The 24,280-nt window shown below is 60.0% G+C and overlaps 12 protein-coding genes across 12 annotated transcripts; 6 read left to right on the forward strand and 6 right to left on the reverse strand.

Annotated features, from left to right (window-relative positions):
• The first annotated feature begins 6 nt into the window (after nt 1-6).
• SCHCODRAFT_02180607 (uncharacterized protein) lies at nt 7-835 on the forward strand. Its single transcript, XM_050341998.1, has one exon. It carries the CDS (start codon nt 123-125, stop codon nt 675-677), a length of 555 nt encoding a protein of 184 aa, XP_050201456.1. The 5' UTR covers nt 7-122; the 3' UTR covers nt 678-835.
• On the reverse strand, nt 637-2,778 carry SCHCODRAFT_02531458 (uncharacterized protein). The gene is made up of 3 exons (XM_003034128.3): nt 2,277-2,778; nt 1,917-2,147; nt 637-1,858 (listed from the first exon to the last, which is right to left on the reverse strand). The coding sequence occupies exons 1-3, from the start codon at nt 2,624-2,626 to the stop codon at nt 1,081-1,083; spliced, it is 1,359 nt and encodes a 452-aa protein (XP_003034174.1). The 5' UTR covers nt 2,627-2,778; the 3' UTR covers nt 637-1,080.
• A 1,033-nt stretch (nt 2,779-3,811) lies between these two features.
• On the forward strand, nt 3,812-4,924 carry SCHCODRAFT_01092026 (uncharacterized protein; the record flags this gene model as incomplete). The annotated part of the gene is made up of 1 exon (XM_003033558.2): nt 3,812-4,924. The coding sequence occupies one exon, from the start codon at nt 3,812-3,814 to the stop codon at nt 4,922-4,924; it is 1,113 nt and encodes a 370-aa protein (XP_003033604.1).
• A 16-nt stretch (nt 4,925-4,940) lies between these two features.
• SCHCODRAFT_0106400 (uncharacterized protein) lies at nt 4,941-5,192 on the reverse strand (the record flags this gene model as incomplete). The annotated part of the gene is made up of 1 exon (XM_003034129.2): nt 4,941-5,192. One exon carries the CDS (start codon nt 5,190-5,192, stop codon nt 4,941-4,943), a length of 252 nt encoding a protein of 83 aa, XP_003034175.1.
• A 606-nt stretch (nt 5,193-5,798) lies between these two features.
• SCHCODRAFT_02494033 (uncharacterized protein) lies at nt 5,799-6,656 on the forward strand (the record flags this gene model as incomplete). The annotated part of the gene is made up of 1 exon (XM_003033559.2): nt 5,799-6,656. One exon carries the CDS (start codon nt 5,799-5,801, stop codon nt 6,654-6,656), a length of 858 nt encoding a protein of 285 aa, XP_003033605.1.
• Nucleotides 6,657-7,347: 691 nt separating this feature from the next.
• Nucleotides 7,348-7,817, reverse strand: SCHCODRAFT_02613745 (uncharacterized protein). The gene has a single exon (XM_050344625.1). The coding sequence runs from the start codon at nt 7,633-7,635 to the stop codon at nt 7,387-7,389; it is 249 nt and encodes an 82-aa protein (XP_050201457.1). The 5' UTR covers nt 7,636-7,817; the 3' UTR covers nt 7,348-7,386.
• Nucleotides 7,818-8,306: 489 nt separating this feature from the next.
• SCHCODRAFT_02597253 (uncharacterized protein) lies at nt 8,307-10,006 on the reverse strand (the record flags this gene model as incomplete). Its single annotated transcript, XM_003034130.1, has 3 exons — nt 8,307-8,461; nt 8,583-8,592; nt 9,077-10,006. The coding sequence occupies 3 exons, from the start codon at nt 10,004-10,006 to the stop codon at nt 8,307-8,309; spliced, it is 1,095 nt and encodes a 364-aa protein (XP_003034176.1).
• Nucleotides 10,007-10,190: 184 nt separating this feature from the next.
• Nucleotides 10,191-12,123, forward strand: SCHCODRAFT_02685109 (uncharacterized protein). The gene is made up of 3 exons (XM_050346775.1): nt 10,191-11,446; nt 11,498-11,657; nt 11,707-12,123. The coding sequence occupies exons 1-3, from the start codon at nt 10,271-10,273 to the stop codon at nt 12,084-12,086; spliced, it is 1,716 nt and encodes a 571-aa protein (XP_050201458.1). The 5' UTR covers nt 10,191-10,270; the 3' UTR covers nt 12,087-12,123.
• Nucleotides 12,124-13,057: 934 nt separating this feature from the next.
• On the forward strand, nt 13,058-13,684 carry SCHCODRAFT_02180742 (uncharacterized protein). Its single transcript, XM_050341999.1, has 3 exons — nt 13,058-13,332; nt 13,383-13,585; nt 13,657-13,684. The coding sequence occupies exons 1-2, from the start codon at nt 13,138-13,140 to the stop codon at nt 13,446-13,448; spliced, it is 261 nt and encodes an 86-aa protein (XP_050201459.1). The 5' UTR covers nt 13,058-13,137; the 3' UTR covers nt 13,449-13,585; nt 13,657-13,684.
• A 165-nt stretch (nt 13,685-13,849) lies between these two features.
• On the forward strand, nt 13,850-16,049 carry SCHCODRAFT_02597255 (uncharacterized protein; the record flags this gene model as incomplete). The annotated part of the gene is made up of 9 exons (XM_003033561.2): nt 13,850-14,017; nt 14,071-14,244; nt 14,292-14,379; nt 14,429-14,801; nt 14,854-15,036; nt 15,085-15,160; nt 15,213-15,317; nt 15,368-15,842; nt 15,895-16,049. 9 exons carry the CDS (start codon nt 13,850-13,852, stop codon nt 16,047-16,049), a joined length of 1,797 nt encoding a protein of 598 aa, XP_003033607.1.
• A 712-nt stretch (nt 16,050-16,761) lies between these two features.
• SCHCODRAFT_01122714 (uncharacterized protein) lies at nt 16,762-20,755 on the reverse strand (the record flags this gene model as incomplete). The annotated part of the gene is given in 18 exon segments (XM_003034131.2): nt 16,762-17,150; nt 17,270-17,443; nt 17,497-17,732; nt 17,790-17,809; nt 17,858-17,890; nt 17,940-18,015; nt 18,063-18,141; nt 18,197-18,355; nt 18,406-18,542; nt 18,617-18,679; nt 18,734-18,796; nt 19,041-19,074; nt 19,328-19,593; nt 19,620-19,711; nt 19,795-19,879; nt 19,899-19,935; nt 20,210-20,231; nt 20,664-20,755. 18 exon segments carry the CDS (start codon nt 20,753-20,755, stop codon nt 16,923-16,925), a joined length of 1,896 nt encoding a protein of 631 aa, XP_003034177.1. The 3' UTR covers nt 16,762-16,922.
• A 326-nt stretch (nt 20,756-21,081) lies between these two features.
• On the reverse strand, nt 21,082-23,941 carry SCHCODRAFT_02685112 (uncharacterized protein). The gene is made up of 8 exons (XM_003034132.2): nt 23,514-23,941; nt 23,371-23,461; nt 23,104-23,324; nt 22,238-22,972; nt 22,042-22,102; nt 21,690-21,934; nt 21,436-21,599; nt 21,082-21,344 (listed from the first exon to the last, which is right to left on the reverse strand). The coding sequence occupies exons 1-8, from the start codon at nt 23,826-23,828 to the stop codon at nt 21,203-21,205; spliced, it is 1,974 nt and encodes a 657-aa protein (XP_003034178.1). The 5' UTR covers nt 23,829-23,941; the 3' UTR covers nt 21,082-21,202.
• Between the last annotated feature and the right edge of the window lie 339 nt (nt 23,942-24,280).

The following is a 24,280-nucleotide window of genomic DNA, read 5'->3' on the forward strand; positions in this document are numbered from 1 at the left end:
GCGTCGACTCTGATGGAGGTGTCGAGGGTCAACTCGGACCATAGTATGTTTGGAATTCGCACCCTGCACCATGCTCATCTGCACCACGCACTACGCTTTGCTATCTTTATAACCTATTCTGTATGTTCTCTAGGGCACTTACATCATGTTCGCTGTGGTACTTATATATGGGTCTATGCAATTGTTCCTCGATCGTCCGTATGTATCAATCAGCTACCCTCCGGACGGCAAGTTGTCAAGAGAGCGTGTCACTCACCGCGCGCCATTCTCTGTCCCACCTCGCGCCATCCTATGCCCCTTCTCTCGTGCGAGCCTATGCGCCTTCCGTGCCTCCCCCTCCCCTCTTTCTGCGTCGCACCCTCGTCCTCTTTCTCCATTACACCTCCGCCCTCGTCCGTCCATCCCCCTCTTTCTCCATTACACCTCCGCCCTCCTCCCACCCCGGTCGCCTCTTCCCTGTCACGCGCCTCCTCCCTCTCACGCGCTTCCTTCCTCTCTCTCGCATGCGCCTCCTTCCTCTCCCTCGCATGCGCCTGCACCCTTCCCTCTCATACGTGGTTGCAGCGGCGGCCTCGTCGCAGCCGAGACCGTGGAACTCGCCGTCGCCTTCGAAGACAAGAGGACAGAGACGAGCCGGTGAGCCAGACGATACGGTAAAACTCGCTGTCGCAGATTAAACGAGACCGTGGACGCTCGCCGTCGCAGCCAGGCGAGACGAGACGGGGACACTCGTCGTCGCAGCCAGACGAGAGGACGGTGGACACTCGGCGGCGCAGCCAGCCGATACTGAGGACCTCGCCTTGGCAGCCAGACGAGACGGTGAAACTCGCCGTCGCAGATCAGACGAGAGGACGGTGGACCTCGTCGTCGCAGATCAGACGAGACGATAGAACTCGCCGTCGTCGAAGCCGAGAGGACGGTGGACTACTCGTCGCAGCCAGACGAAGCTCGTCGTCGCACCCCGACGAGATGGTGGACCTCGCCTTCGCAGATCAGACGAGACGGTAAACACTCGCCGTCGTCGCAGACGATACGATAGAGCTCGTCGTCGTCGAAGACGAGACGAGACGGTGGAACTCGTCATCGTCGCAGCCAGTCGAGACGGCGGACGCTCGTCTCAGCCAGATGAGACGAGACGGTAGAACTCGCCGTCGCCGCCAGCCGAGACGGTGGCCCTCGCCGTCGCACCCGGACGAGACGGTGAACTCGCAGACCGAGAAGGTGGCCCTCGTCGTCGCAGCCGATGAGTCGAGAGGGTGGACACTCGTCGTCGAAGGCCGAACCGAGAACTCGCCGTCGCAGGTTAGACGAGACGGGAGAACTCGTCGTCGATGCCAGACGATGAGATGGTGAACTCGCCGTCGCAGCCGAGAGGACGGTCGAACTCGTCGTCGCAGCCAGGCGAGACGAGACGATGAACCTCGCCGTCCTCGCAGCCATCGAGAGGACGGTAGAACTCGTCGTCGCAGACGAGCGAGACGTAGGATGCTCAGCGAGGTCGAGAGGACGGTGGAACTCGTCGTCGCACCCGGACGAGACCGTGGAACTCGCCTTCGCAGGCCAGACGAGACGCTCGCCGTCGCAGCCGAGTCGAGACGGTGGACACTCGTCGAAGCTAGACGAGACGGTGAACACTCGCCGTCGCAGCCCGACGAGACAGTGGATCTCGCCGTCGCAGACGCGAGGACGGTGGACACTCGGCGGCGCAGCCAGACGAGGACGGTGGACCTCGTCGCAGACGAGACGAGAGGACGGCGAACTCGTCGTCGCAGCCAGACCAGACGGTGGACACTCGCCGTCGCAGACGAGACGGTGGACCTCGTCGCCGTCACGGCCAGCCACAGACGGTGGACCTCGCCTTCGCAGTCAGACGAGACGGAGGAACTCGCCGTCGCAGCCAGCCGATACTGAGGAACTCGTCGCTGCCGAGAGGACGACGGACGAGGCGGACGTGACATAGACGGGAGGACGGAGACCTCGTCACAGACGAGACGAGACGGTGGACCTCTTCGTCGTCGAATCCAGACGAGAGGACGGTGGCCCTCGTCGTCGCAGCCAGCCGGTGCACCTCGCCATCGCAGCCAGACGAGACGGTGGACCTCCTCTTCGCATCCAGACGAGAGGACGGTAGAACTCGCCGGAGCAGGCTAGACGAGACGGGGACACTCGCCGTCGCAGTCGGACGAGATGGTGGACGCTCGTCGTCGCAGATCAGGCGAGACGGAGGACCTCATCGTTGCAGACAGGATGACGAGGGACTCGCCGTCGTCGCTGACGAGACGGTACGGAGGGCCTCGCCGTCGTCGAAGACGAGACGGTGGACTACTCGTCGCAGCCAGACGATACAAGGAACTCGCCGTCGAAGGCCGGCCGAACCGAGACGGTGGAACTCGTCGTTGCAGCCATACCGAGGACGCTCGTCGTGGCAGCCAGACGAGACGGTGTCCCTCATCGTCGAAGCCAGGCGAGACGGTACTGAGGACTCGTCATCGCAGAGGAGACGAGACGGTGAACTCGCCATCGTCGCAGCCAGGCGAGACGGTGGACACTCGTCGTCGCGGCCAGGCGAGATGAGGAACTTGCCGTCGCAGACAGGCGAGATGGTAGAACTCGCCGTCGCAGCCATACGAGACGGTGGTTAACTCGTCGCAGTCAGACGAAGCTCGTCGTCGCAGCCAGACGAGACGGTAGACACTCGCCATCTCAGCCAGACGAGAGGGTGGAACTCGCCGTCGCAGCCAGATGAGAGGGTGGACGCTCGCCTTCGCAGCCAGCCAGATGAGACGGTGGACCTCGTCGTCGCAGCCAGCTGAGAGGATGGTGGCCCTCGTCGTCGCAGCCAGACGAGACGGTGGAACCGTCGCAGTCAGACGAGGCGGTGAACTCGTCGCAGACCAGACAAGGGGACGGTAGAACTCGTCGTCGTCGCAGGCCAGACGAGACGGAGGACACTCGTCGCAGGCGAGACGAGAGGACGGTAAAACTCGCCGTCGCAGACGATCCGGTGAACTCGCCGTTGCAGATCAGACGAGACAGAGGACCTCGCCTTCGCAGCCAGACCAGCCGATACGGTAGACGCTCATCGTCGCAGACGATACGGTGGACGCTCGTTGTCGCAGACGAGACGAGACGGTGAATTCGTCGCCGTCGCAGCCAGACGGAGGACGGTGGAACTTGCCTTCGCAGATCAGACGAAACTGCGGACCTCGTCGTCGCAGACTAGAGGACGAGAGGCGGTGGACGCTCGCCGTCGCAGCCGAGACGAGAGGGTGGACAATCGTCGCAGCCAGACGGTAGAACTCGCCGTCGAAGACCAGACCAGACGACGGTGGACCTCGTCGTTGCAAGCCAGACAAGAGGTCGGCGGAACTCGCCGTCGCAGCCAGTCGAGAAGGAGAAGTAACTCGTCATCGCAGATCAGACGAGAAGGTGGAACTCGCCGTCGCAGATCAGCCGAGAGGACGGTGAACTGCCGTCGCAGCCGAGTCGAGAAGTAGAAGCTCGCCGCCGTCGCAGCCAGACGAGAGGGTAGAACTCGCCTTGGCAGAAAACGAGACGGCGAACTCGTCGCAGGCCAGACGAGGCGGTGTAACCCGTCGAAGACGAGAGGACGATGGACCTCGTCGTCGCAGCCAGGCGAGGCGGTAAGCTCAGCGAGGCGAGACGGACGTGTCGTAGACGAGGACGAGACCCCTCGCGCAGTCTTCGGTACCTAGCCGTGAAGGGGAGTGCAAAAACATTCCGTGAGCGGGAGCGCAGAGGCCTATTCAGGAGTCATCGCTTCATCGCGCCGCAGCCCTCCTCTTCCTCGATGCTCCCCTTCGCTCCACTTCCCCAAACCGCCCCACGCCCTCCCCACGCCCTCGACGCGCCTGGCTCCCCTCCTCCTCTCTTCGCTTCTCCTGCCCTGCTCCCTCCCATCCCTTGCTCCCCTTCTCGCTCCCCCGCCCTCGACGTCCCCGCACTCCCCGCTATGTCGCCGTCCGCGCGCTCCTCCCCGCCTCCCCGGCGTGTCGCTGAGCGCTCCTCCCCGGCGTGTCTCTGCGCGCTCCTCCCCTGCGTGTCGCTGCGCTCCTCCCCCGCGTGTCGCATCACGCTCCTCCCCGGCGTGTCGCGGCGCGCTCTCGGTGCGGCGCTGCGACCTCCCAAATGCGTCGCTGCGCTCCTCCCCTGCGTGTCGCCGCGCCCTCCCCGGCGTGTCGCTGCGCGCTCCTCCTCTCGATCTGGCGCTGTGCCCCGCCTCCCCGGATGTGTCGACGCGCGCTCCTCTGGATGTGTCGCTGCGCGCTCCTCCTTGATGTGCCGCGCGCTCCTCTCAGATCCGTCGCTGTGCCCTACGCCTTGGCGGATCCTCCGCCCCGACGTGTCGACGCGCCCCTCCTCTGGATGCGCCGCGCCCCTCCTCCTCCCAGACGCGGCGCATCGCTCCTCTGGATGGGTCGCTGCGCGTCCACCTCCCCGGCGTGTCGCTCCTCCCCGATCTGTCGCCGCCCACCTCCCAGATGCGGCGCTGCGACCTCCTCCTCGATGTGTCGCGCCCCTCCTCCCCGAATGTGTCTCTGCGCGCGCTCCTACCCGATGTGTCGGTGTGCCCACCTCCTGGTCGGTGCGCGCGCCTTCCTCCCCTGCGTGTCGCGTCGCGCTCCTCCCCGGCGCCGCGCCCTCCTCCTCGATGTGTCACCGCGCGCTCCTCCTGCTTGAGGTGCTGCGCGCTCCTCCTCCCCCGATGCACGCACCTCCTCGACGCGGCGCTGCGCGCTCTTCCCCGATGTGTCGCTGCGCCCACCTCCTCCTCCAGCGCCTCGCTCCTCCTCCTCGGTGTGGCGCAGTCCGCACCCTCCTCCTCGACGCGCATCGCTCCTCTGGATGTGGCGGGGCGGGACGAGGACTCCGTGGACGAGGTAGAGGGGGGGGAGTGCGGTGAGGACTCGGTCGCACGGTCAGGGAGACGAGGGGGGGGGGGATGAGGGAAGGGGAGTAAATGAGGGAAGGGGAGTAAATGAGGGAGAAGGGAGTAAACGAGGAAGAAGGTGGGTAAGGGAGTGGGAGGTAGTGGATGAGGGGGGGCGACGAGGGAGGAGGGGGATGAGGGCGGCGAGGGATGGGATGAGAGAGGAGGGGGAAAGATCAGGAGTGGACGTGGTGAAGGGGAGGAGAGCAGACGAGGGAGGGGAGGAGGGAGGGGGGAACATGGAGGGGGAGGAGAGCAGACGAGGCCGCATTCTCGCCATCGCCGTCCGTCTTTCCTCCCTCCCTTCGCAACCCTTTTCCCGCACCCCGCTTCGCAACTCTTTCCTCGCACCCTGCGTCGTACCCGTCGGCAGGCGATACTAAGAGGAGAGGAGGGCGCACAGCACGGCGACACTGGATGTGGGGAGGGAAGGGGGAGAGCGGATGGGGGAGAGATGAGGACGGAAGGGAAGGAGGAAAGGAAGAGAGGGCACAGAGCGCGCACAGTACAGAGGGATGGGAGAGACGGACAGGATGGAGGGATGGGATGGGAGATGAGATAAGGCCGAGGGGGACGAGTGAACAGGATGTCAGTAGCAGGAGGGTGCGGGGCGGGTGGGAAGCGAAGAAAGAAGTGCATGCGAAGGAGATGAGGAGGGGAGAGGGGAGAAAGAGATGGTAGGGGGAGTGAATTGATGGGGCGGAGGAGGGTAGGAACCCTAACCCTCCCCAGCCGCGTCCTGTTCATCGACGGACGGGCAGTCGAGGACGCGCGATGAGTGTGACGTCATGCGACGCGGCGATCATGACGCGCGTACGGGGAGCCGGGCCGAGTGCGATCGACCACCATGCCCTCTCGTGGGCGTGCGAGGGCGGCGAGCTACGAGGCGGGAGAGACGGCGGCGCCGACACGCTCACGACCTAACCCCTCGCTTGCTTTCTGTCTCCCCGGCGTGCTCGCTCATTGCCGCCCCGCCATCCCCTTCCTCGCATTCACGCCCCTTCACGAGCCCGACCACTTCACCGGCACAACCACGTCTCGATCATCAACGCAGTCTGCAGTATCAGTAAGCATGTCCTCAGTAACGCAAAGCATCTCTCCACTAGCGCAACGCGTGTCTCCAGTAACGCGACGCAGGTATGCGTACAATCTGCTATACGAACCCCCCTCGTACTCGTCGATCGCATATATTCCTTTCCTGCCCTTCCTCCCTCTCTCCTCCCCCCCATCCTTCCTCCATCTCCTGCCCTCCTCTTCCTTCCTCCCTTCCTCCACTTCCCCCTCCCTCCGCTCAGCTTCGCCTCCTCCACTCCTTCTCTTCCTTCACTCCTTCTTTCCCTCCCTCCTTCTTTCCCTCCCCCCCTTCCCTGCCCTCTCCCTCCCTCTTCCTCTTCCCACCCCGCCCCGCCTCGCGTCAGGGAGGAGGTCGGGGGTCCCGCCACGCTCCGCGTCCAGCGCTGGATCTCCACCTCGCCTCGCCCCGCGTCGAGGAAGCGTGTTCTCGCCCCGCTCCGCGTCGAGGAGGAGGGCGCGTTCCCGCGTTGGTGAGGGCGTTCCCGCCCCGCATCCAGCTCTGAGTTCACACCCTGCCCCGCCCCGCGTCGAGGAGGAGGGCTCCTACCGGCCCCAGTGTGTCGAGCTCTGGGTTCTCGCCCCGCCCTGCGTCGAGGGCGGGGAGGAGGATTTTTGCCCCGCCACGCGTTGAGCTCCTGGGCTCCCCACCCGCCCTGCGTCCAGCGCTGAGCTCCCACCACGCTCTGCCTCGCATTGGGGACGAGGGCGCGTTCCCGCGTTGGTGAGGGTGTTCCCGCCCCGCCCTGTATCGACGTCGAACTCTGCGTTCCCGCTCCGCCCCGCCCCGCCCCGCCTCCCGCCCCGCCCCGAGCCCCGTCACCCGCCCTGCGTCGGGGAGGGGCTCCCTCAGGCTCGCCTCGCCCCGCACCGCGTCGACCTCTGCGTTCCCACCCACCCCGCCCTGTATCGACGTCGAGCTCTGTGCTCCCGCCTCGACCTGCGTCCAGCTCTGGGTTCCCGCACTGCGTCGAGGAGGACCCACCCTGCATCCAGCTCTGGGCTCCCGCCTCGCGTCCAGCTCTGAAGTCCTGCCCCACACTGCGTCCAGCTCTGGGTACCCGCCCCGTCGTGATCTACGTGCGCGCTCGTCCCCCCACCTCCCTCCCCTCGTCCCCCTCATCCCCCCTCACCTCCCCTCCCCTCCACACGTCCCTCGCCTTCTTCGCCCCGGGTCTCTTTTCTTTCCAGTAACTTGATGCATGGGCACCCCCCCCCCCTCCCCCTCCCCCCCCCCCCCCTCGCTCGGACCACTGCGTGAACGAGGCGGTGCGGCGGGAGGGGGGAGAGGGATGGGGATGAAAGGGGGAGGGGTGGAGGGGAGGGAAAGGGCGAGGAGGATGAGAGGCGAGAAGGGCAGCGTCCTACTGACCAGGAAGAAGGGCGCCCCGTCGTACCGACGAGGAAAATGGCGCATCGCACCGCACCGACCGGGAGTAGGCCGCACCGTCGTACCGACTAGGAGGGAAGGCGCGTCGTACCGACCAGGAAAGCGGGTGGGCACACCGACGAGGAAGGAGCGCGCGCCCCATACCGACCAGGAGGAGGTCGCACCGCACCGCACCGACGAGGAAGGTGGGCGCGCCGCGTCGTACCGACCAGGGAGGGCACATCGCACCGACTCGTAAAAAGGGCGCACCGTTGTACCGACAAGGAAGAAGAGAAGAGCGCACCGCACCGGCAAGGAAGGACGACGGCGTCGCCCCGTGCTCTGTTTTTCCTTTCTTCCTTCTTCTCCTTTCGTCCTTTCTCCGCTTCCCCCACCTCGCTCGTACCCCCCTCCCCCTCCCTCCCTCACGCACCCCTTCAACCACCCCTCCGATCGTTGTGACTGAGAGGAGGTGGGAAAGGCTGTGCACCCAGGCTGAGGGTGCGCACCCAAGCCGCTACATGACGCGCGGACAGGTCGGTACATGACGCGCGGATAGGTCGGTACACGACGCGCGGACGATTTGGTACACGACGCGCGGACGATTTGGTACACGACGCGCACGTTAGTATACATCAACATGCTACTGGCTTATACTAACCTCCTGCGCACAAACACATCACCCTCAACACTGCCCAAACACACCACCAAACGTACTCTAGCGTTCCAGACCATGAAGGAAAGCATACTCAGCTGTCGGGCTCTTCAACGCGAGAAAAGCGAACTACTCACACCGCGAGACTGAAGCAGATCAGCCAGATAGTCCTTGAGCTCCCGCATGCTCATGTCCATAACTCGGATGAACGAGTCCTGCGAACCTTCGACACCGTGATGTACAGGGGCCGTGACGAGGGCTTATAGCTCAGCGAACTGGTGCAGATCTGGCGGATGAGCGGATATCTGGTGACAAGGCATGATGTCCTCGAAGTCGATGTCGACCCTGTAGAACTCGGGCTTGAATGGGGGTGGGGGCATCGAGTCGAGCCGCGCAAGATCCGCTAGAAGGCGCTCTGCATGGCGAAGCATGTAGGTGCGAGCGCAAGACATGATAAACATTGCATCAAGAGGCGCGAGTTCTCCTGAGTGATATGAGCTTGCGGGTCATATCATGGATCCGCCGTGCGTACTTACCCGAGATGACCTGGTAATCAGGAGTACGACAACTTTCCCTGTGCTTTAGCCAATCCGCCCTTTGGCAGTCCTTCGAGCAATAGCATGCGGCAAGGCAAGGACATCGACGGAGGCGAGATTGCGATGAACTTATGGCGCACTATTTCGGATAATATTAGATAGGTCTCACCAGTGAGCGAAAGGGTACTCGCCTTTGCATACGAGCAGGCCTTGCCGAAGAAAAAGTGCAATAAGAAGATGTGCTCTCGAAGCCATCTGTCGATGAGGGGTGCGCCTTCGGGTCGAATGCATGCCGACGCCTCGCCGACAGAGCATAATTCGCCACCACGGGGACATATTGCCCTCATGACGCTGAGCCGCGTCAAACGATTTGTGACAAATATGATCGTCGACGTAGCCAGCTCCTTTTCCGACTTCCCCATGCGGAGGATAAGCGGCTAAGCTCCCTCTCGCAAAGCCCATCGCAGCGACCGACAATCGTCATCGGCAGATACCCATATAGCGAACAGGATCTGGAACGCATAGACGGCAGCGACATGCCCGCCAGGCGCCTCCTGTTGGGCTCGTAAGACTTCGGTAATGCTGATGACGACGTCGCGCGGATATGCCTGCGGCTTCAGAGCGCCCGCGGCGTAGAGCATGATGGTGTTAAGGCGGGCCTCTACAAAATTCTGCTCGATGCACGACTCGATCAGCCGTGGTATACATCGGACTGCATATTTGTAGAATCGGCGAGGGTGGTGTTTGACAACCGCGAGCGCGCAGTCAGTCGCCTGAATATCCAGAGGGTTTGACACAGAGCTCTGCAAATATTGCGGCGAACGAACAGCATTACGCATGGCGAACTCTGTGCATCGGTAAAGATCTCTCGCATGTTCCTGCGGCAAACAGGCAAGAGAGGGTTCCAGGTGGAACCAAAGCCTGAAAAGGGTCATGTACAGGTGTGGGAGCTCGGAGAGCGCTTTCGAGACCGTAGATTTATAGTGAAAAAGGACGACAAGAATTCGGCCGATAGGAGGGAGAACCAGAGCGTAGTCCATAGGCTGAAGCCTGACATAGCCGCGGCTTGGGAGGATATACTCCAGCCAGTCGGCAATTGGGGCGCTATACTTCTGTAAGGAGGCGGTGATGCTGTCGGAGAGCGCAGCGGTGAGGCTGTCATCCAGTTTGGTGACGGGCTCGAGCGCATCGAACACATCAAGCACGTTCCGTATCTCCAGTACTGACGAGATACGAGGAACGTCGCCCGCTCTTGTGAAGGGATTCACCAGCAGAGGCTCGAAGGGCTTCCCGATGCGCAGGATCTTCTTGACCTGTTTTATCGCATCAGGAAGGGTCGTGATAGCCGCCGGCACATAGACAAGGCCACGAAGAAGGTCTCTCAGGCGTGTGTATGCTGCTTGCGAGTCCTCCGATGCACTCATCGTGGGTGAAGACAAAGTAGCCCGCTTTCGAATTATCCGAATCGTCAGTCAGTGACAGTCACTAGTCACTGATATCGGACCGAAGGCCGTGCCCACAAAGCACGTGCACTCAATCCGGCAAGCGCCGAACGGCCACGCTGCAACGGCTTGCCTTCGGCGTGTCTCTTTCTGGGCGCGTGAATGCTTCCAACTTCAATATACCAAGCCACGTCTTGGACTTCCTTGTAGCCCTTTCCTAACCCGCGCCCCAAACATCTTCGGTCGATGCCCCTCACGCGCGAGCAAAGGGAGAAGGTAGAACAACTCAAAGCCTACGCGTTGAGTACCGATGCATTCTTATACCTGCGGATCGATCCATGCACGCTGGAAGATCGCGAAAACCCCGATTCTCTCATCGTAGACGGTGTCCTGGAGGACCTTCGCCTGCTGGGCGCATTGTTTTGGTCACAAAACCTGGCAAAGAAGGTCTTCCGCGAGGTGACTCAATCGCTGCAGCTGATCTGGCCGACACTAGTATCATGGCTTCAACTTCTGCATCCGAGCCCTGCGACGCAGACAAGCCTTTCCTTGCTCTCTCTTCACAGCATGTGCTCACTCTTGGCTGCTCTCTACTCGCTCCAGGGACCAGCGCAGAAATTGCGCGCGGAATCACAGGGCCTATGTAACCTGGTTTTTCGCCTCTGGCTCCACTTCGACGAGTATGTCACCGGGGAGACTGATGTTGACCACTGCCTTGGTGACTTGGGGCTCGCCGTTCGCGAAGCCATCTTCCTTGACGGGAAGGATCGTATCCGGGAAATCATGGGTGATCGCACTCCGGGAAAAGACGAGATCACCGAGCTCTACGCTGCACACCTCAGCCCCGTCTGCGCCACCGCCGTGCTCGCGGCCGTCAGATACCACCCACGGCGCGTGTATCGCCAAGCGTTGGCACAACTCCGTCTTGCACTCGCGCGCCGCGCCTCTGTGTCCCTCGCGGTGACTGAGCAGCTGCAGGCACTTGCCGAGATCGCGTGTAACGTCCTTCCGCTCCTGCGTCCCACGCGCGACATCGTGTGCGGTTTTGTTTCCTTGATGCACACGATCATGGACCTTGAGGGCGGCGCGACCTGGGGTTCGAGCGTGGGATTGATCCTGGCGGCATTTTGGTCTAACGCGAAAGATGAGTCGTCGATGGTCTGGGCGCTGCGAGCAGGGATTCTGCCGCTGCTGCTTGACGCAGACGACGAGAAGGAGAAGAGGGAGATCGTGGCGGTCATCTTGAGGAACGCGTATCGTATCCGCGTGCTCCGCGCTATGTGTGCGGATGGGGGGATACCTTCATTCGAGGGGTCGGGCCTTCAAGACGACACGTGTTTTCAGACGAGGGTCGATGGCTGGCTGCAGATGCGAATGAATCTCATGCAGGCCGCATACCGCGAGATCTGTGCCAATCCGGAGGTCAGTCATCTATCGAGGGAGACTCAAGCTCTGACTGATCGCGCTTCCTAGTGTCCATCGGCTCTCAATGTGCAGACTATCGCCGTGCGGCGCTGTCCCTGCTTCAATGCATTCTATTGTTCCAAAACATGCCAACGCGCTCACCGGCCATTGCACAAGAGGAGATGCCTTAAGGGCACGGAAGGAACTCGATACTTGATCTACAAAGAGGGTAACAATTCACTCCGCCTGGAAAGCAGTTCGCTAACGGTAGGGCATAGGTATCCTCGAGCCCTGGGACGCACACTTTGTCTCCCTTTTGACGCGTTCATTTGTTCTCGCGCACGCAGCGTCGATCTGCCAGAGTGTATATCGCATCAGAGGAGAACTTCCTCCCTCCAACTTTGCGCGCATGTGCATCATGGTAGTGTATCTCGAGAAGCTGCCGACGACGTACATGGTCACACATCACACCGATGACCCGGAATATCCGGAGGATGCGGTGGTGGTGGCAGCCCTTCTAGGCAGTCGTCGAGGAATCGTGGACTTGCGAGTGGTTAGCGCAACGGTGTCGTGGCTGGAAGGAGTTGGGGCACAGCGGGTGGCGGAAGGATACAGCGTCGACGATTGGCTACATGTTCTTGATTCTGGAGCAAAGTGAACGTCATTCTGGTCTTTCTCTGGCGAGCGGTATCAACTCTTCTATAATGATGAGACTGCGCCTCTGTAAGTCAGTCTTAGGATAAGGCGGGAGTTGTGGGCGTCATCGGTAATTGCCGAGTAACTCAGAAATTTCCGAAATCGGAAGTTCGTGCCCTTGACCTCAACGGTCAGCGTTAGGACCGCCTCAGTCCTTGCTTTGACTATAAAAGCCTCCTCTTCAGTAACGCGCCCCAAGTCAGACTATTCTCCGATGATCCCGTACTGCCGAACAAACTTGGCAACGTCGCGTCGCGGCCCAGGACTCGGCCATGCGCGTCGATTGAGAAGGAGCTCAGGATCTCCCAAGAGGATTTGCACATTGGTAGAATGCTTGGGAAGGTGCGTTTCTGCTCCCAGAAGACGCTCGCGATGCTCATCATACGAATGAGGATCAGACTTCCACATCGTCGCCCTCTCCATCCCCGTCCGTTGTGGTTGCGCGTACCTCTCTCCGGCTTCAACGTTACTGGCGGGTCATCTCTGAACACTCTCAGGGCCTCTGTCACCAAATGCTCAGCGCTACTTTGAGTCACGATACGGGAGAGGCGGGTGGGGTAGACGTTCGAGGATCGCTTTTGAGGTGCGTGCAGGTGGCCGAATGTCAAGATGAGCGCTAGAACTGAACTTCCCAAGGACGCGACCCCGTGGGCGTTCTCTTTGCCTGGCTGGTCTCAAGCATTGCCCGAGATCAGAAGCCCGACAGCCGCTCGAACCTCCATCGGTCCACCTCCCCTCTGTGTCAACTCAACGCTACTGCCGCACGCTTGCATACTGCACCTCTAGTCGTCGACGGGCCGCGCTGCGTGCAGAACCGGCGCAGAAACGTTACGCAGAGGTCGTTCGCCGCTGAAGAATGACGAGGCTGCCCATCGGCTCCGTTCGCGTTCTCAGCGGCTACTCGATGGTGATGGACCGTGAGCTCAGGTTAAGGTCTACAGGGAAAATCTGTAAGGTGAACGCCACGTCTTCTGGACTAACTCCGAGCTTGATTTTGAGCGCGTTGCAGGTCGATGAGGTCTACCCGGACCGCGTGCTTGGCGGCTGGAGGGATAACGCAGGGATCAGCGAGCCTTGCGTGCTTGCGGTCTTGCTTACCCGCGCACGCGTTGCTGTCTGCAAGAAGCCTCTTGTTCACGCGGGTGCGCCTGCCAGGGTACCTTGCCCGGGCACGGAAAGTCTGGACAGAAATGTCGCCCATATCGCGAGCATGCACATCTTACCCCTTGCCCTTGGCCTCAGCTCACGGCTCTTGCAGAAGCAAGATACCACCGCGTCCTATCAATTCAGTGCTGCAGTGACGAAGTACCCGATCGAGTTATAACGGTCCACACCTCGTCCGGGGCGTGCGCAACGTGACGCGTTGCCCACGTGAGATGATTCCCCGCATCTTGGGCGCATACGCGCCTTGATGGCGCCTTATCTACCGGGCCGTTTTGGATGATCCACTGGATGGCCACGGTGAGCAGCACGTTCTCCACGCGCTCGAGGACCCCGTACCTTGCGCTTCTATCTCATGCATTGTTGAGCAGCCGCATGCAACCCATCCCATCTGCATGGCGAAGCACAAGTCCTCTCGTCCTCAAGCGCTCGCTGCCCCTGCTTGGCTTTCCTCTGCGCGCGTATAAAAGCCGTTCTGGACGACTGCAATGACCAGGGAAGCCTCCATCCGGATCGCATTCCTATAGCCCGCGCCTCTTCGCGAACGCAGCCAGACCATTCATCATGTTCTCCTTCGGCAAGATGTTCAACGCTGTGGTCCTGGCGCTTGCGTGCTCCTCGGTCGTCACCGCGGCTCCCTGGGACGCGACGGCGAAGTTCAGCACGCACCGCACGCGCGAACTCGCTCGCGGGCTTACGGTCGAGTCCTACCACCCGCCCACGACGTACAAGGTATGCTTCACAGCGATCCCGCGGTCGACGAGGCGCTGATATCGTCGCTGTAGACGTACGGCAAGGGCTTGGACAACACGCATGCTGCTCGCGTCAAGCGCGACGGTATTGAGGCCGCATCCACCTCGTTCGTCGCTGAGCAGCTCGGCGTTGACGAGAACGCGGTCAACTTCAAGTCTGGCTATGAGAGCGCGTCGGCTCACTATGGGTACCTGCGCCAGTCCCACGTGAGCTCTCCATCTTCTTTCGTGATCGCATACTTAGTTGCTTTCAGGACAATGTGCCCTTCGCGAACGCGGTTGCCAACGTTGCCTTTAAGGACGACAAGGTCGTGTCATTCGGTCACTCGTTCGTCCCTACCGGTATGTTCTTGATGCCCAGTCGTATCCTCGATGCTGATTGTGATCAAAGACAACATCGCTTCGTCGACGCCCACTATCGAGATCGACTCGTTTATCTCCGATATCGAGGCGCAGCTCGACGGCAAGTTCAACGACTACGCCAGCCTCGAGTACGTCGCGAAAGCCGACGGCAGCGTCGCGCTCGTGCACGTCGTCCAGATCCGCAACGAGGAGACCAACGCGTGGTACGAGGCAATGGTGGACGCGCACTCGGGCGAGCTTGTGTCCATCACGGACTTCGTCGCCGACGCGTCCTACACGGTTGTCCCTATCAACAAGCAGGACCCGACGGAGGGCATTGAGACGCTCCAGAACCCCGCTCTGTCGGCGGCGTCGCCGAACGGCTGGCACAGCAGCGGTAGCTCGACGACTACCAACACTTCGTGAGTATCTCCGTGGATCCCTTCTTTGGGAGCCTGACTGACGAGCACTCAGCGGCAACAACGTCATCGCCTACAAGGGCTCGACGTCGTCGGGGACCACCTCCCAAAGTTCGAGCGGCCAGGTCTTCAACTACAAGTATGACACCAGCGTCGCGCCCACCTCGGGCGACAACGTCAAGGCCGCGACGGTGAACTCGTTCTACATCATCAACAGTCTGCATGACATCAGCTACATGTGCGCTTGATCTCTCCTCATGCCGAGCGTCTCTGACACCTTGTACAGCTACGGCTTCACCGAGGCGGCCTACAACTTCCAGAACGACAACTTTGGCAAGGGTGGCGCGGGTAACGATCGCGTCGTACGTGCACCTTCGTATCTGCGTCTACGACGAGCTGACAGATCCCTCATAGCTCATGTCCGTGCAGGACTCGAGCGGCACCAACAACGCCAACTTTGCGACGCCGCCCGATGGCCAGTCGGGTCAGTGCCGCATGTACATCTGGACCTACACGAACGTATGCTGTTCTTTGCGTTCTTGTCGACCTCTCTCTGATCATTCGACCAGCCGCGCCGCGACGGCGACCTCGAGAACGACATCCCCGTCCACGAGGGCACGCACGGCATCACGAACCGCATGACCGGCGGCGGCACCGGCCGCTGCCTGCAGACCACCGAGGCCGGCGGCATGGGCGAGGGCTGGTCGGACGCGATGGCCGAGTGGACCGAGTGGGACAGCGCGTCCATCCACGACTTCACCATGGGCGGCTGGGTCACGGGCAGCTCCGCGGGCATCCGCAGCTACCCGTACTCGACGAGCGCGAGCACGAACCCGCTCCGGTACTCGTCCATCCGCACGCTGAACGAGGTGCACGACATCGGCGAGGTGTGGGCGAACATGCTGCACAACGTGTACGCGGCGCTCGTCGGCGAGTACGGCTTCGAGGCGAGCTTCAAGACGAGCGCGGACAGCGAGGCGGGCAACGTCGTGTACATGCATCTTTTCATCGACGCGCTCGCGCTGCAGCCGTGCAACCCTACGCGTGAGTGGTCTTGGTTTGCGGTGATGCGGCGGTTTGCTGACGTCGGTGACAGTCCCGACTGCGCGCGATGCGTGGATCCAGGCGGATGAGAACAGGTACGGTGGCGAGCACGTCTGCACCGTTTGGACCGCATTCGCAAGCCGCGGCCTGGGTGTCAACGCAAGCGGATACCGCGACGACACGACCGTTCCCTCTGAGTGCCGTTAATTACCAGGAACATGCGATGGGACTTGGGTGTCGAGGGTCACGATTACTAGGCTTCAATAGGGTAGTATAATTAAGGTATATATTCCGGGGAAGATGCAGGAAAATGTACTTTGATCGGGAATACAAACTGGCATGACATGCAAGAGTCCTCGACGTGGAACTTGGGTACAACGATTTGCATCGTCCCCAACGACGTCTAGGCGACCCGCAGTGGTCAGCAGCGCCACATAACGTGTCTACCAGCGCCGTCGCCGCTACGGCGGCTTTCTACCTCTCCCCATCGTCCCACTGCAGCTCATGCATACCTCCCGCCAGAACACGAGGCTCGCAGATGCCTCGATGCAGCTGCTCAGAAGTCGAACGTCTCTCACTGATTCACAGCCCTTGACGAGCGAGGATCAAAAGTCCTACAGTTGTATTAAATCACTATTACCCTCAGGTCAGATTCTCCCGACCCTACGCGTCGACCCGCCCAGCATCGGTGACGCCCCATCGCCGAGGCTCTCCACCCAATGCTCTCGTGCGAGGCGGGAGGTCTACACCCTCAATGTCATCCTGTCCCTAGTCAACGATTCAATTCTTCCCGACGCGCATACAGCGGCGCTACGGCCTCGTGTAGAGCGCCTGGTTAGTGATATGTGGTATACTTTCATTCCTTGGCTAGAATGCCTTCTTGGAAACCAGAACAAGCGCCCCCTCGATGCGACACAGGATATCATCCGCTCGCACTTAATTCCGTATCTCTTCTGCCACAAGCCCGCGCTTCGTGTGTTACTTTTGGAGACGCCTCAGCTGTATCGCATCTTATTTGATACATGGCTGCACTTCGACACGTGCATCCCAAATTTAAATTCACACCAACGCGCGATGCGTTTAGTACGACACATCCACATCTGTATCCACCTTTATCCTTGGTATCAGACCGCGCGACGACGGCGCCGGCGGAAAGAGCGTCCGCGGGGATGGTGGCGGCGACAGGTCTGGCTTCCTCCCTCCACGCACTACGGGCGGCGGGCCTATCAACGGCGGAGTCAGCTCGAAGGCCTTCCCACCGGTATGACTGTCTTCCGGCGTGTCGAAGTCGATGAAGCTACTTGGAACCTATGACGCTCGTCAGCACGAAGTCCGAAATGTCGCCACGCAGAGCGCTCGGATGGAAGGGGATGAGCAAGGGCGGGCGAGACCCCGCACGAACACGCAAATGATGAGCGAGCACTTACCTTCGACGACCTGTCTCCGAATTGGCTCCTCGTCGGCGATCGAACTTGCATCGGTATGCTCGTGGCCGCCCGCTCCGAAGAGAAGGGCCCATGGCTGGTCAAGGGCTTGAAGTATTTCTCATACCCGACGTGGATGATGAGCAAATGCGATGCGATTCCGATCACCGGAATGACCTGCATTAACATGAGTATCGATGTAGCCCGAGCCCGAGGAGTCATAAGCATACGATGCAGAAGAACGTGTAGGATACGTTCGACTGGGCAATGAGGAGCATCAAGTTGATGAATTTCGTGCCGCTGCGCATCACGATCAGAAAGGGGAAGAACTTTGGTGAGTGGGAGGCGTACGAGTATATGAGAGTGCTCTCAATGATGACCGTAATCACCAGGCTTATGCCGCCGACGCCGCGAGCGCTCTCGGGCTGCGCGCGGTCGCGTTTGGAGAAGCGGACAATGATGAGACCTAAGAGAGGGCATCGGGTGAGCGATGCAGACGTAGCGTCGACCAACAACGGCATACCGAGTGCGACAAAGTTTGTGCTACAGTTTAGTATAAGCGCGCGTTCAGGGATGCGGAGAAAAGCGTACCATAGGCCGACGATGAACGTCGCGATCAGCCAGCTATTCACCAGTGAGTCAAGTTCACTTGCTTGGCGTAGAGCGCACGTACTATCCAGCCGATGTCCCGTAGAGCATGACCTCCGACCCCGCCTCTTGCGTCACTGCACACATCACGAAGCCGCAGACTTGATGCAGAATCAGATAGGTTCCTGACGACGGGCATGAGACGCACCCATCATGCCCACCAGAGTGAGCGCCGGCGCGACACACACCCAGACATTCCGCGCCCAGATCATGTAGAGTCGGTAGATCTGCGAACGAACTAATCAGCGGAGGTTCACAACACAAGGTTCACGACGCACGCACCGTCAACGCATCCGTCAAGATCGCGGCCACGGTGAAGCAAACGCCCGTCACGATAGCCAGTGGGTGTGAGAGGTCCTCGAGGAAGGGCGGCTGCGTGCCCGGGCGCTCGATGTGCTCCACGTAGGCGTATCCAATTCTGAGGCATTGCGCGATGAAGTGCTATGGGCAGCGTTTAGGTACGAGCGCGTGAAGGGTAGGGGAAGACGCACCAGTGTACAGGTGATGCACATGAGCACGGCGACGCTGACGAGGACGCGATTGACGGGCTCACGGCGCGCGCGGTAAGAGGGTTGAAGGGGGAGGAGGAGGATGTAGAGGGCGATGCAGAACATGACAAGGTAGACGCCTAGGGGGTGGTAAGCAAACACCGAGAACGTGCCCAATCGAGGAGACGGCGCAAGGAACACGAGCCAAGCTCACCATAGAGGAAGGATGAGATGACGATCCCCCACATATACGCCACGTCGACCGAGAGCGCCATGTCTGCGCGACGCGTCGCTGTCAGCCCGAAATTGCACAAGAACCGACCATACGCACCTTTGCGTGTAGCCTCCGAAGCGCAGACAGAGGAAGTAGACGATCGAGCAGTAGCCGCGCGAGCTACAAGAGTCGATGAAGGGAAGGACGAAGGACGGCGGGGCCGACCTCGATCACGACCTCCGGATAACCGTTGAGGCTCCAACGCGTTCCATCTCAAAGAGCGTCGCGGGTCATTGGACAACGTGGGCAGCGGAACAAACGACGGACAGGCTGCTCGGTAAACAATGAAATTTCTTTCTGCTTCGGTGATTGAAGTGCCTTGCCGGTCCGTCGCCTTCCTCGCCCTCCCATTGGGCGGGCGAACCGTATTTCGCGTGCGCGCTTGAGTTGCCGATGACCTGGGACAGGATAAGCATCGGCGGTCGAAGATCGAGCGCCAGAAGAGCTCACCTTTGATCGCGGTCGGGCTGCTGAAGCAGCGGGATCGTGAACATAGGCAGCTGGCTGATCGTGCTCAATCGCTCTCAAGGAAGCTTTTGTCGACAGTCGTTCGCGTTCAGCATCTGATCGACCAACTCGAAGGACCGACCGCACCCTCGTTGCAGTAAAAGTACTGGGAAGGATACAATGGAGTCGGGGAAAGCGCAATACTTGAGTGTAGTGATGGCTAGGGAAGCAGAGAGGGTGATGCTGAGCCATCTCGCCAGACAAGCACCCGACGCGCTTGATCGTACGCCGCTTAGGTATACACGGAGTCCCCTTTACGAGGCTGTACGCGCAGCAGCTAGCAACACGAGGCATGCCAACGAGCACGTCGTTGTTGACCAGCTGCAATCGCGACGTGGATTTGCGAGCAACGCTGGGGAAGCTCCGGAAGCGCAGACCAACGGGGTACAAGGGCAGCGTTGCTTTCCTCGCTTGAGGAGTGGACGCGACCACGTACTGACCCGCTGCGGTGAAGGCTTTGGCGGACCTGCATCCCAACGCAGGCATTCGCGCAAGAGCGGGACAGCTTCTTGGAGATCGAGGGTGCGGCTGTGCTGGACGTTCAGCAGACCTAGCGGTGGGGAAAGACGAGTTCAGCGACTTTGTATGGCAAGGGGACGGACACTACGCACCTAGGGAGATCGAGATACGCCTCCGCCACCACATCGTACAGTTGAGCGGCCGGTTTCGAGGACTCGAAGGCAACGATCGTGTGGTCTGTGATCATTCAGCAGACCGTGGTCGAAGGCATCCAGCGCCGCGGTCGTCAGAATCTAGAAAGCACGATGGCGGGCGTGCTGAGCAGCGCATGGAGGAGGGAGTCGCAGAGATGATGGTGGCCGAAAGCAAGCCTGATCGTGATGCGTCCGAGACCGGCACTTGCTTCCTACACTCATCGTCGTCAACTTCACACGAGATCACCTGAACCTTCCTCCGGGAGAGCTGGGACGAGGAGAAAGAGGAAACTCCCTCTTACGGACAATGTGCGTGCGCCAGCTTTGCGTCGTGAATTGCACTGACGAACACGCCACACGGAACAGGACTTACCGCGTCGATGCGGTCTCCATCGCTGCGAGCTTCGTTATCCAAACCTGTATTGTGTATCTACCATGACAATATCATCTCATTCCTGCCAAACACGATCGTACTCCAGTATCTGGCCTTTCGACAGCGCATGTAGCACCACCAGCGACGGGACACTCCCCGCATGCTCTCTGCCCTCTCATATTGGCGTGTGCCCCATCCGAGGCTCGACTGGCATAGAACAACCACTATACGGCGTTATCCGCATTCGCTTGCCTTCTCATAGACTTCCCCTTTACCCCGTCATTGAGTTTCCCACCTCTCTCACCCTTCTCCCATCTCCGAGCCTCTACTTCTCCCTCCCGTCATATGAACTGCAGCTGCTGATGACTGATTTGCAGCCAGGGTCGTGTACGTGGTCCTCACCTACTACGGCGAAGGCGTGATTCCACCAGCGGCGACTGTCAGGCTCCCTTACTCGATGCCATCACCCGCCTGTACGCGCCAGAGATCTTTTCTCGACGCTTTCAGTGCATAAACAAGGCGCGTCTTCATACTCTCCAGCGGCATCGTCCACTTCCGACGATGCTCACATCATAGTGGACATGACCTAGTCGTCCTTACCCATGCGCGTATGGCAACGTCTCCTTTCGATATCACTCGATCTGAATTCTGCTCCAGGCAAAGTACACGCTTATATGTGAACATTCAGTGTAACGCGCCTCCTCATTATGTACGCTACACCCGAGGGCGGGTGCATCCGTAACAAACGTCCGAACATTTGTTTCGACCGAACCCTGCCCTGTCAATTGGACGCATACTTCCGCAGGAGTGCAATTGCCGGTGAGCTGTATACTGGTTCGACTACGACACTCCAGTCTCACCATTGTATCCCAGAAGCTCTAAGCAAGCTCAGCTATCCTCCAACTCGCTCTCCACCATCCTCCAGCTTCCCCCTCTTCCGTCTCTCCCGCTCTGTCGTGCGTGACCCCTCCTTCTCCAGTTACCGCACCTCGACTAGTTGAGGGAGAATAGTAGCGAGAAATTCTGCGACCAGCGAGGCGTCAGCGATATGCCCAGCCGCCAGAGGACGGAGTCTTTCGACTTCTCAGCAACACCGCATGCCTCGTCGTACGGGGGCACGTCCAGCGCGTTCAGCCTGAGCGACAGCCGTTGTACTCTGGGGCAGTGGATGGCGAAGGGGACGAGCGCGCAGCGTGCATGAGGAGCCATGGTAGTTCGGCATATACAGGTCCTCCATTTCCGGCCACCGCTGCGCGATCTGGTGCCAGCCCGCTTCGTTGATGTTGACCGCTCCATCATTATCCCCAAGGTGCAGTACCTTCAGGCGGTGATGACGAGAGAGCGGACGGAGGTGGTTAAACGCGACCGGCACCCCGAATTCTGACACGACCTGCAGGTCCGTCAGCGTCTACGGAGAGCATTGGGCGGCGATGGTCTCCATCAGCATCTTCAAGGTCGACGGGCTCTGGAAGCTCTTGACCTGGACCGCCAGCTCCTCGATAATTCGCGGTCCCTCCCAGACCTGCAAGAGCGCGCGCACGAGGGCAACGGGCTGAGGCTTGGTGAGCCGCACCGAGCGCAGGTTCCCGAATGCCACTTCCGTAAATGACGTCCGCCTGCCCTTTGACCATTCGTCCCAGCTGACATCGAGCTTTAGATGTATAAGCGCGCGACTAAGCCGGGTCGCCAATGCGCCCTCCTCGTTGAGGCCGCATCTCAGCCGTACTTGGAAGAGCCATATCGCAGATTTCAATGCATTGTTGGCATGCAGTCATTGAAATTTGGAGGATACATGCGTAGACAAATTAGCTGAGATTATACGTGCACCAGACCAGGACCCATGGCAATGCTCGTCGAAACGTCTACGCGCTGATCTGGATCGTCATTGCTACCCTACTGCGATTAGTTATCAAAAATGGACCAAAATACATTCTTGTATGTGCAGTGCAGTCTCATCGACACGCGGCGCCAAGCGCTTAACTGTGCTATCGCCACCTCTCGAGCAGCAAAGCTCCACTCAGAATTAACCTGATGTTCCACCTCTTTAAGGCCAGGAAACAGCGCGCTCAGAAGCTCCGCCATCATATCTTCTGCCACCTCGACAGATCCACCGTTGATTTCAAGACGCTGAAGGACGTGAGGCTCACGCGTCGCTTCCGCAATTTCGCTGTATGGCAGGCATGGGCTCCGCGCATCCAGGTTCAGGTTGAGCGACTCGAGCCGCTTGCAGTGCTTGGCGAAGGCGAGAAGCGTCCGCGATGTGCAAGAGTTCCCCCTCGCGTTCGGTATACGCAGGTGCACGAGGTCAGGCCACCACTGCGCGAGCTCGCTGTAGTCGTCGTCGCTCAGGTCGACACCACCCACTGACTCGCCGAGGAAGACCTGTTCCAGTCTTCGATGACGCGCGAGGGGGCGAAAGAAGTCGATCGATACAAGGAGCGGGTCGAGGGGCTGACTGAGATTGATGGCGGGCAGATGACCAGCCATGATGTTGAGGTAGACCAGCGCCGTCGGGGCGCAGTGTTGCGCCACCGCTTCGATAAGCTCCCTCATCTCGTCGCGGGTGCGGAAATGCGTGATCGGCATGTGCAGACGCTCGATAGCACGCGGCGCGCCTCCCAAGGAGCGCAAGAGCGCCAGCGCGAATGCGGGGCACACAGAGGCAAGCTGCAGAGAGCGCAGGCTGCGGAAGATAGCTGTGTGCCACGCTCGTAGCGTCAGCGCGCTCTCCGGCTTGGTCAGCACATGTGTCGAATCCCCAAGCTGCAGATGCGTGAGGGAACGGCAGTGGCCCAGCAAGACTACGAGCGTCCCCGCGGCATCGTGTTTGACATCAATATCTAAGTGGGTGACGGAGGTGGCAGATGTTATGGCTATCCCGAGATCCCGAATACCCGCTTGATCTTGGAGGAAGTCATGAAACAGAGCATCCAGGTGGAGATGGGTAATCCGAGGGCATTGGCGTAATACGTCGCCCAGCTTTGCAGGGGAGTCAAATAGAACTGTGACTCGGAGGTCCCAGATCGCTGGGGAGCAGAGAAGTGGAAGGAATTCGTTGTCGTCTCGATCAAGCGTGGTGGCATAAAGTCGTTCGAGGTTAGGCAGAAGGAGATGACTGCGAGCGAGAGCAGTAGATATCATGTTGATGGAAGATGTTGTACAAGCGCCGCCAGCGAAGCACAGAGCCTTGACATGAGGCGCTAGCCGCTGAAGGACCACCCAGTCATCCGCTTTCAGCTCCCTCTTGATATCCTGACAGTCGGTCAGTGTCGATATCTCGCCAGAGATCGACTGGTATACGCACAAATATCTGATTCGAGGCAAATTCTATTCCATTTTCGAGAAGGGTCCACCGAGTTTCTCTATCAATCATTGACCATGCGTCCGCTGGAAGGAGCTTGAACAAAGGGAGTTGGTCCGGAAGCATCTCCCAGAGCGCGGGCGTGGCGCACTCATTCCAGAGTCGGGACACCAGTGCGTATCTTCCGAGAATTCGAGCGTATGATAATATCTCCTCCCTTCGCGGTCTGCGATGTGAAACGAGCTCTGGTCGAGGGGCAGCAGCATCGAAGATGGCGTAGAGTACTTCTGGGATGTCGATGGGTCGAATCAAGGACATGCTGAGGTTGGGGCTAAGGAGATGTATGTGTATGCGATAGAGATGTCGAGGTCTTTGTGAGAATCAGAAGCGCAGACGAGGCGACGTCAAGCAAGTATCCGCCTTTGACGGGGAGACGCGAGTGAGCTGGCGTCACGCGATCCCAGCGGCATGTCCCGAATCCACGTGACCTGCGGCTGAAGTTGAACCTTACCAGTTAATACATGTGGCAATCACTAGCATTGTTGAGGTGCTAATGCAATCAGCTGGAATACGAACATATTTATGTATGATGTCGGTTGACTATACTAGACGAGAGTCCAATACGATTCTGGGGCCGAGTCGCGGGGCCTTCGAGTCAGCCCTGATGCTCAAGCAAACATCATACAGAGATACACGCTCGATGAGCAAACAAGTATCCGGTCTGTACGCCAAGCCTTCCTATTGACGCTGAACGTGCACTCACATTGGGA

Source organism: Schizophyllum commune, assembly GCF_000143185.2.
Source record: "Schizophyllum commune H4-8 unplaced genomic scaffold SCHCOscaffold_3, whole genome shotgun sequence".
In the NCBI taxonomy this organism is placed as follows: Eukaryota; Fungi; Basidiomycota; class Agaricomycetes; order Agaricales; family Schizophyllaceae; genus Schizophyllum; species Schizophyllum commune.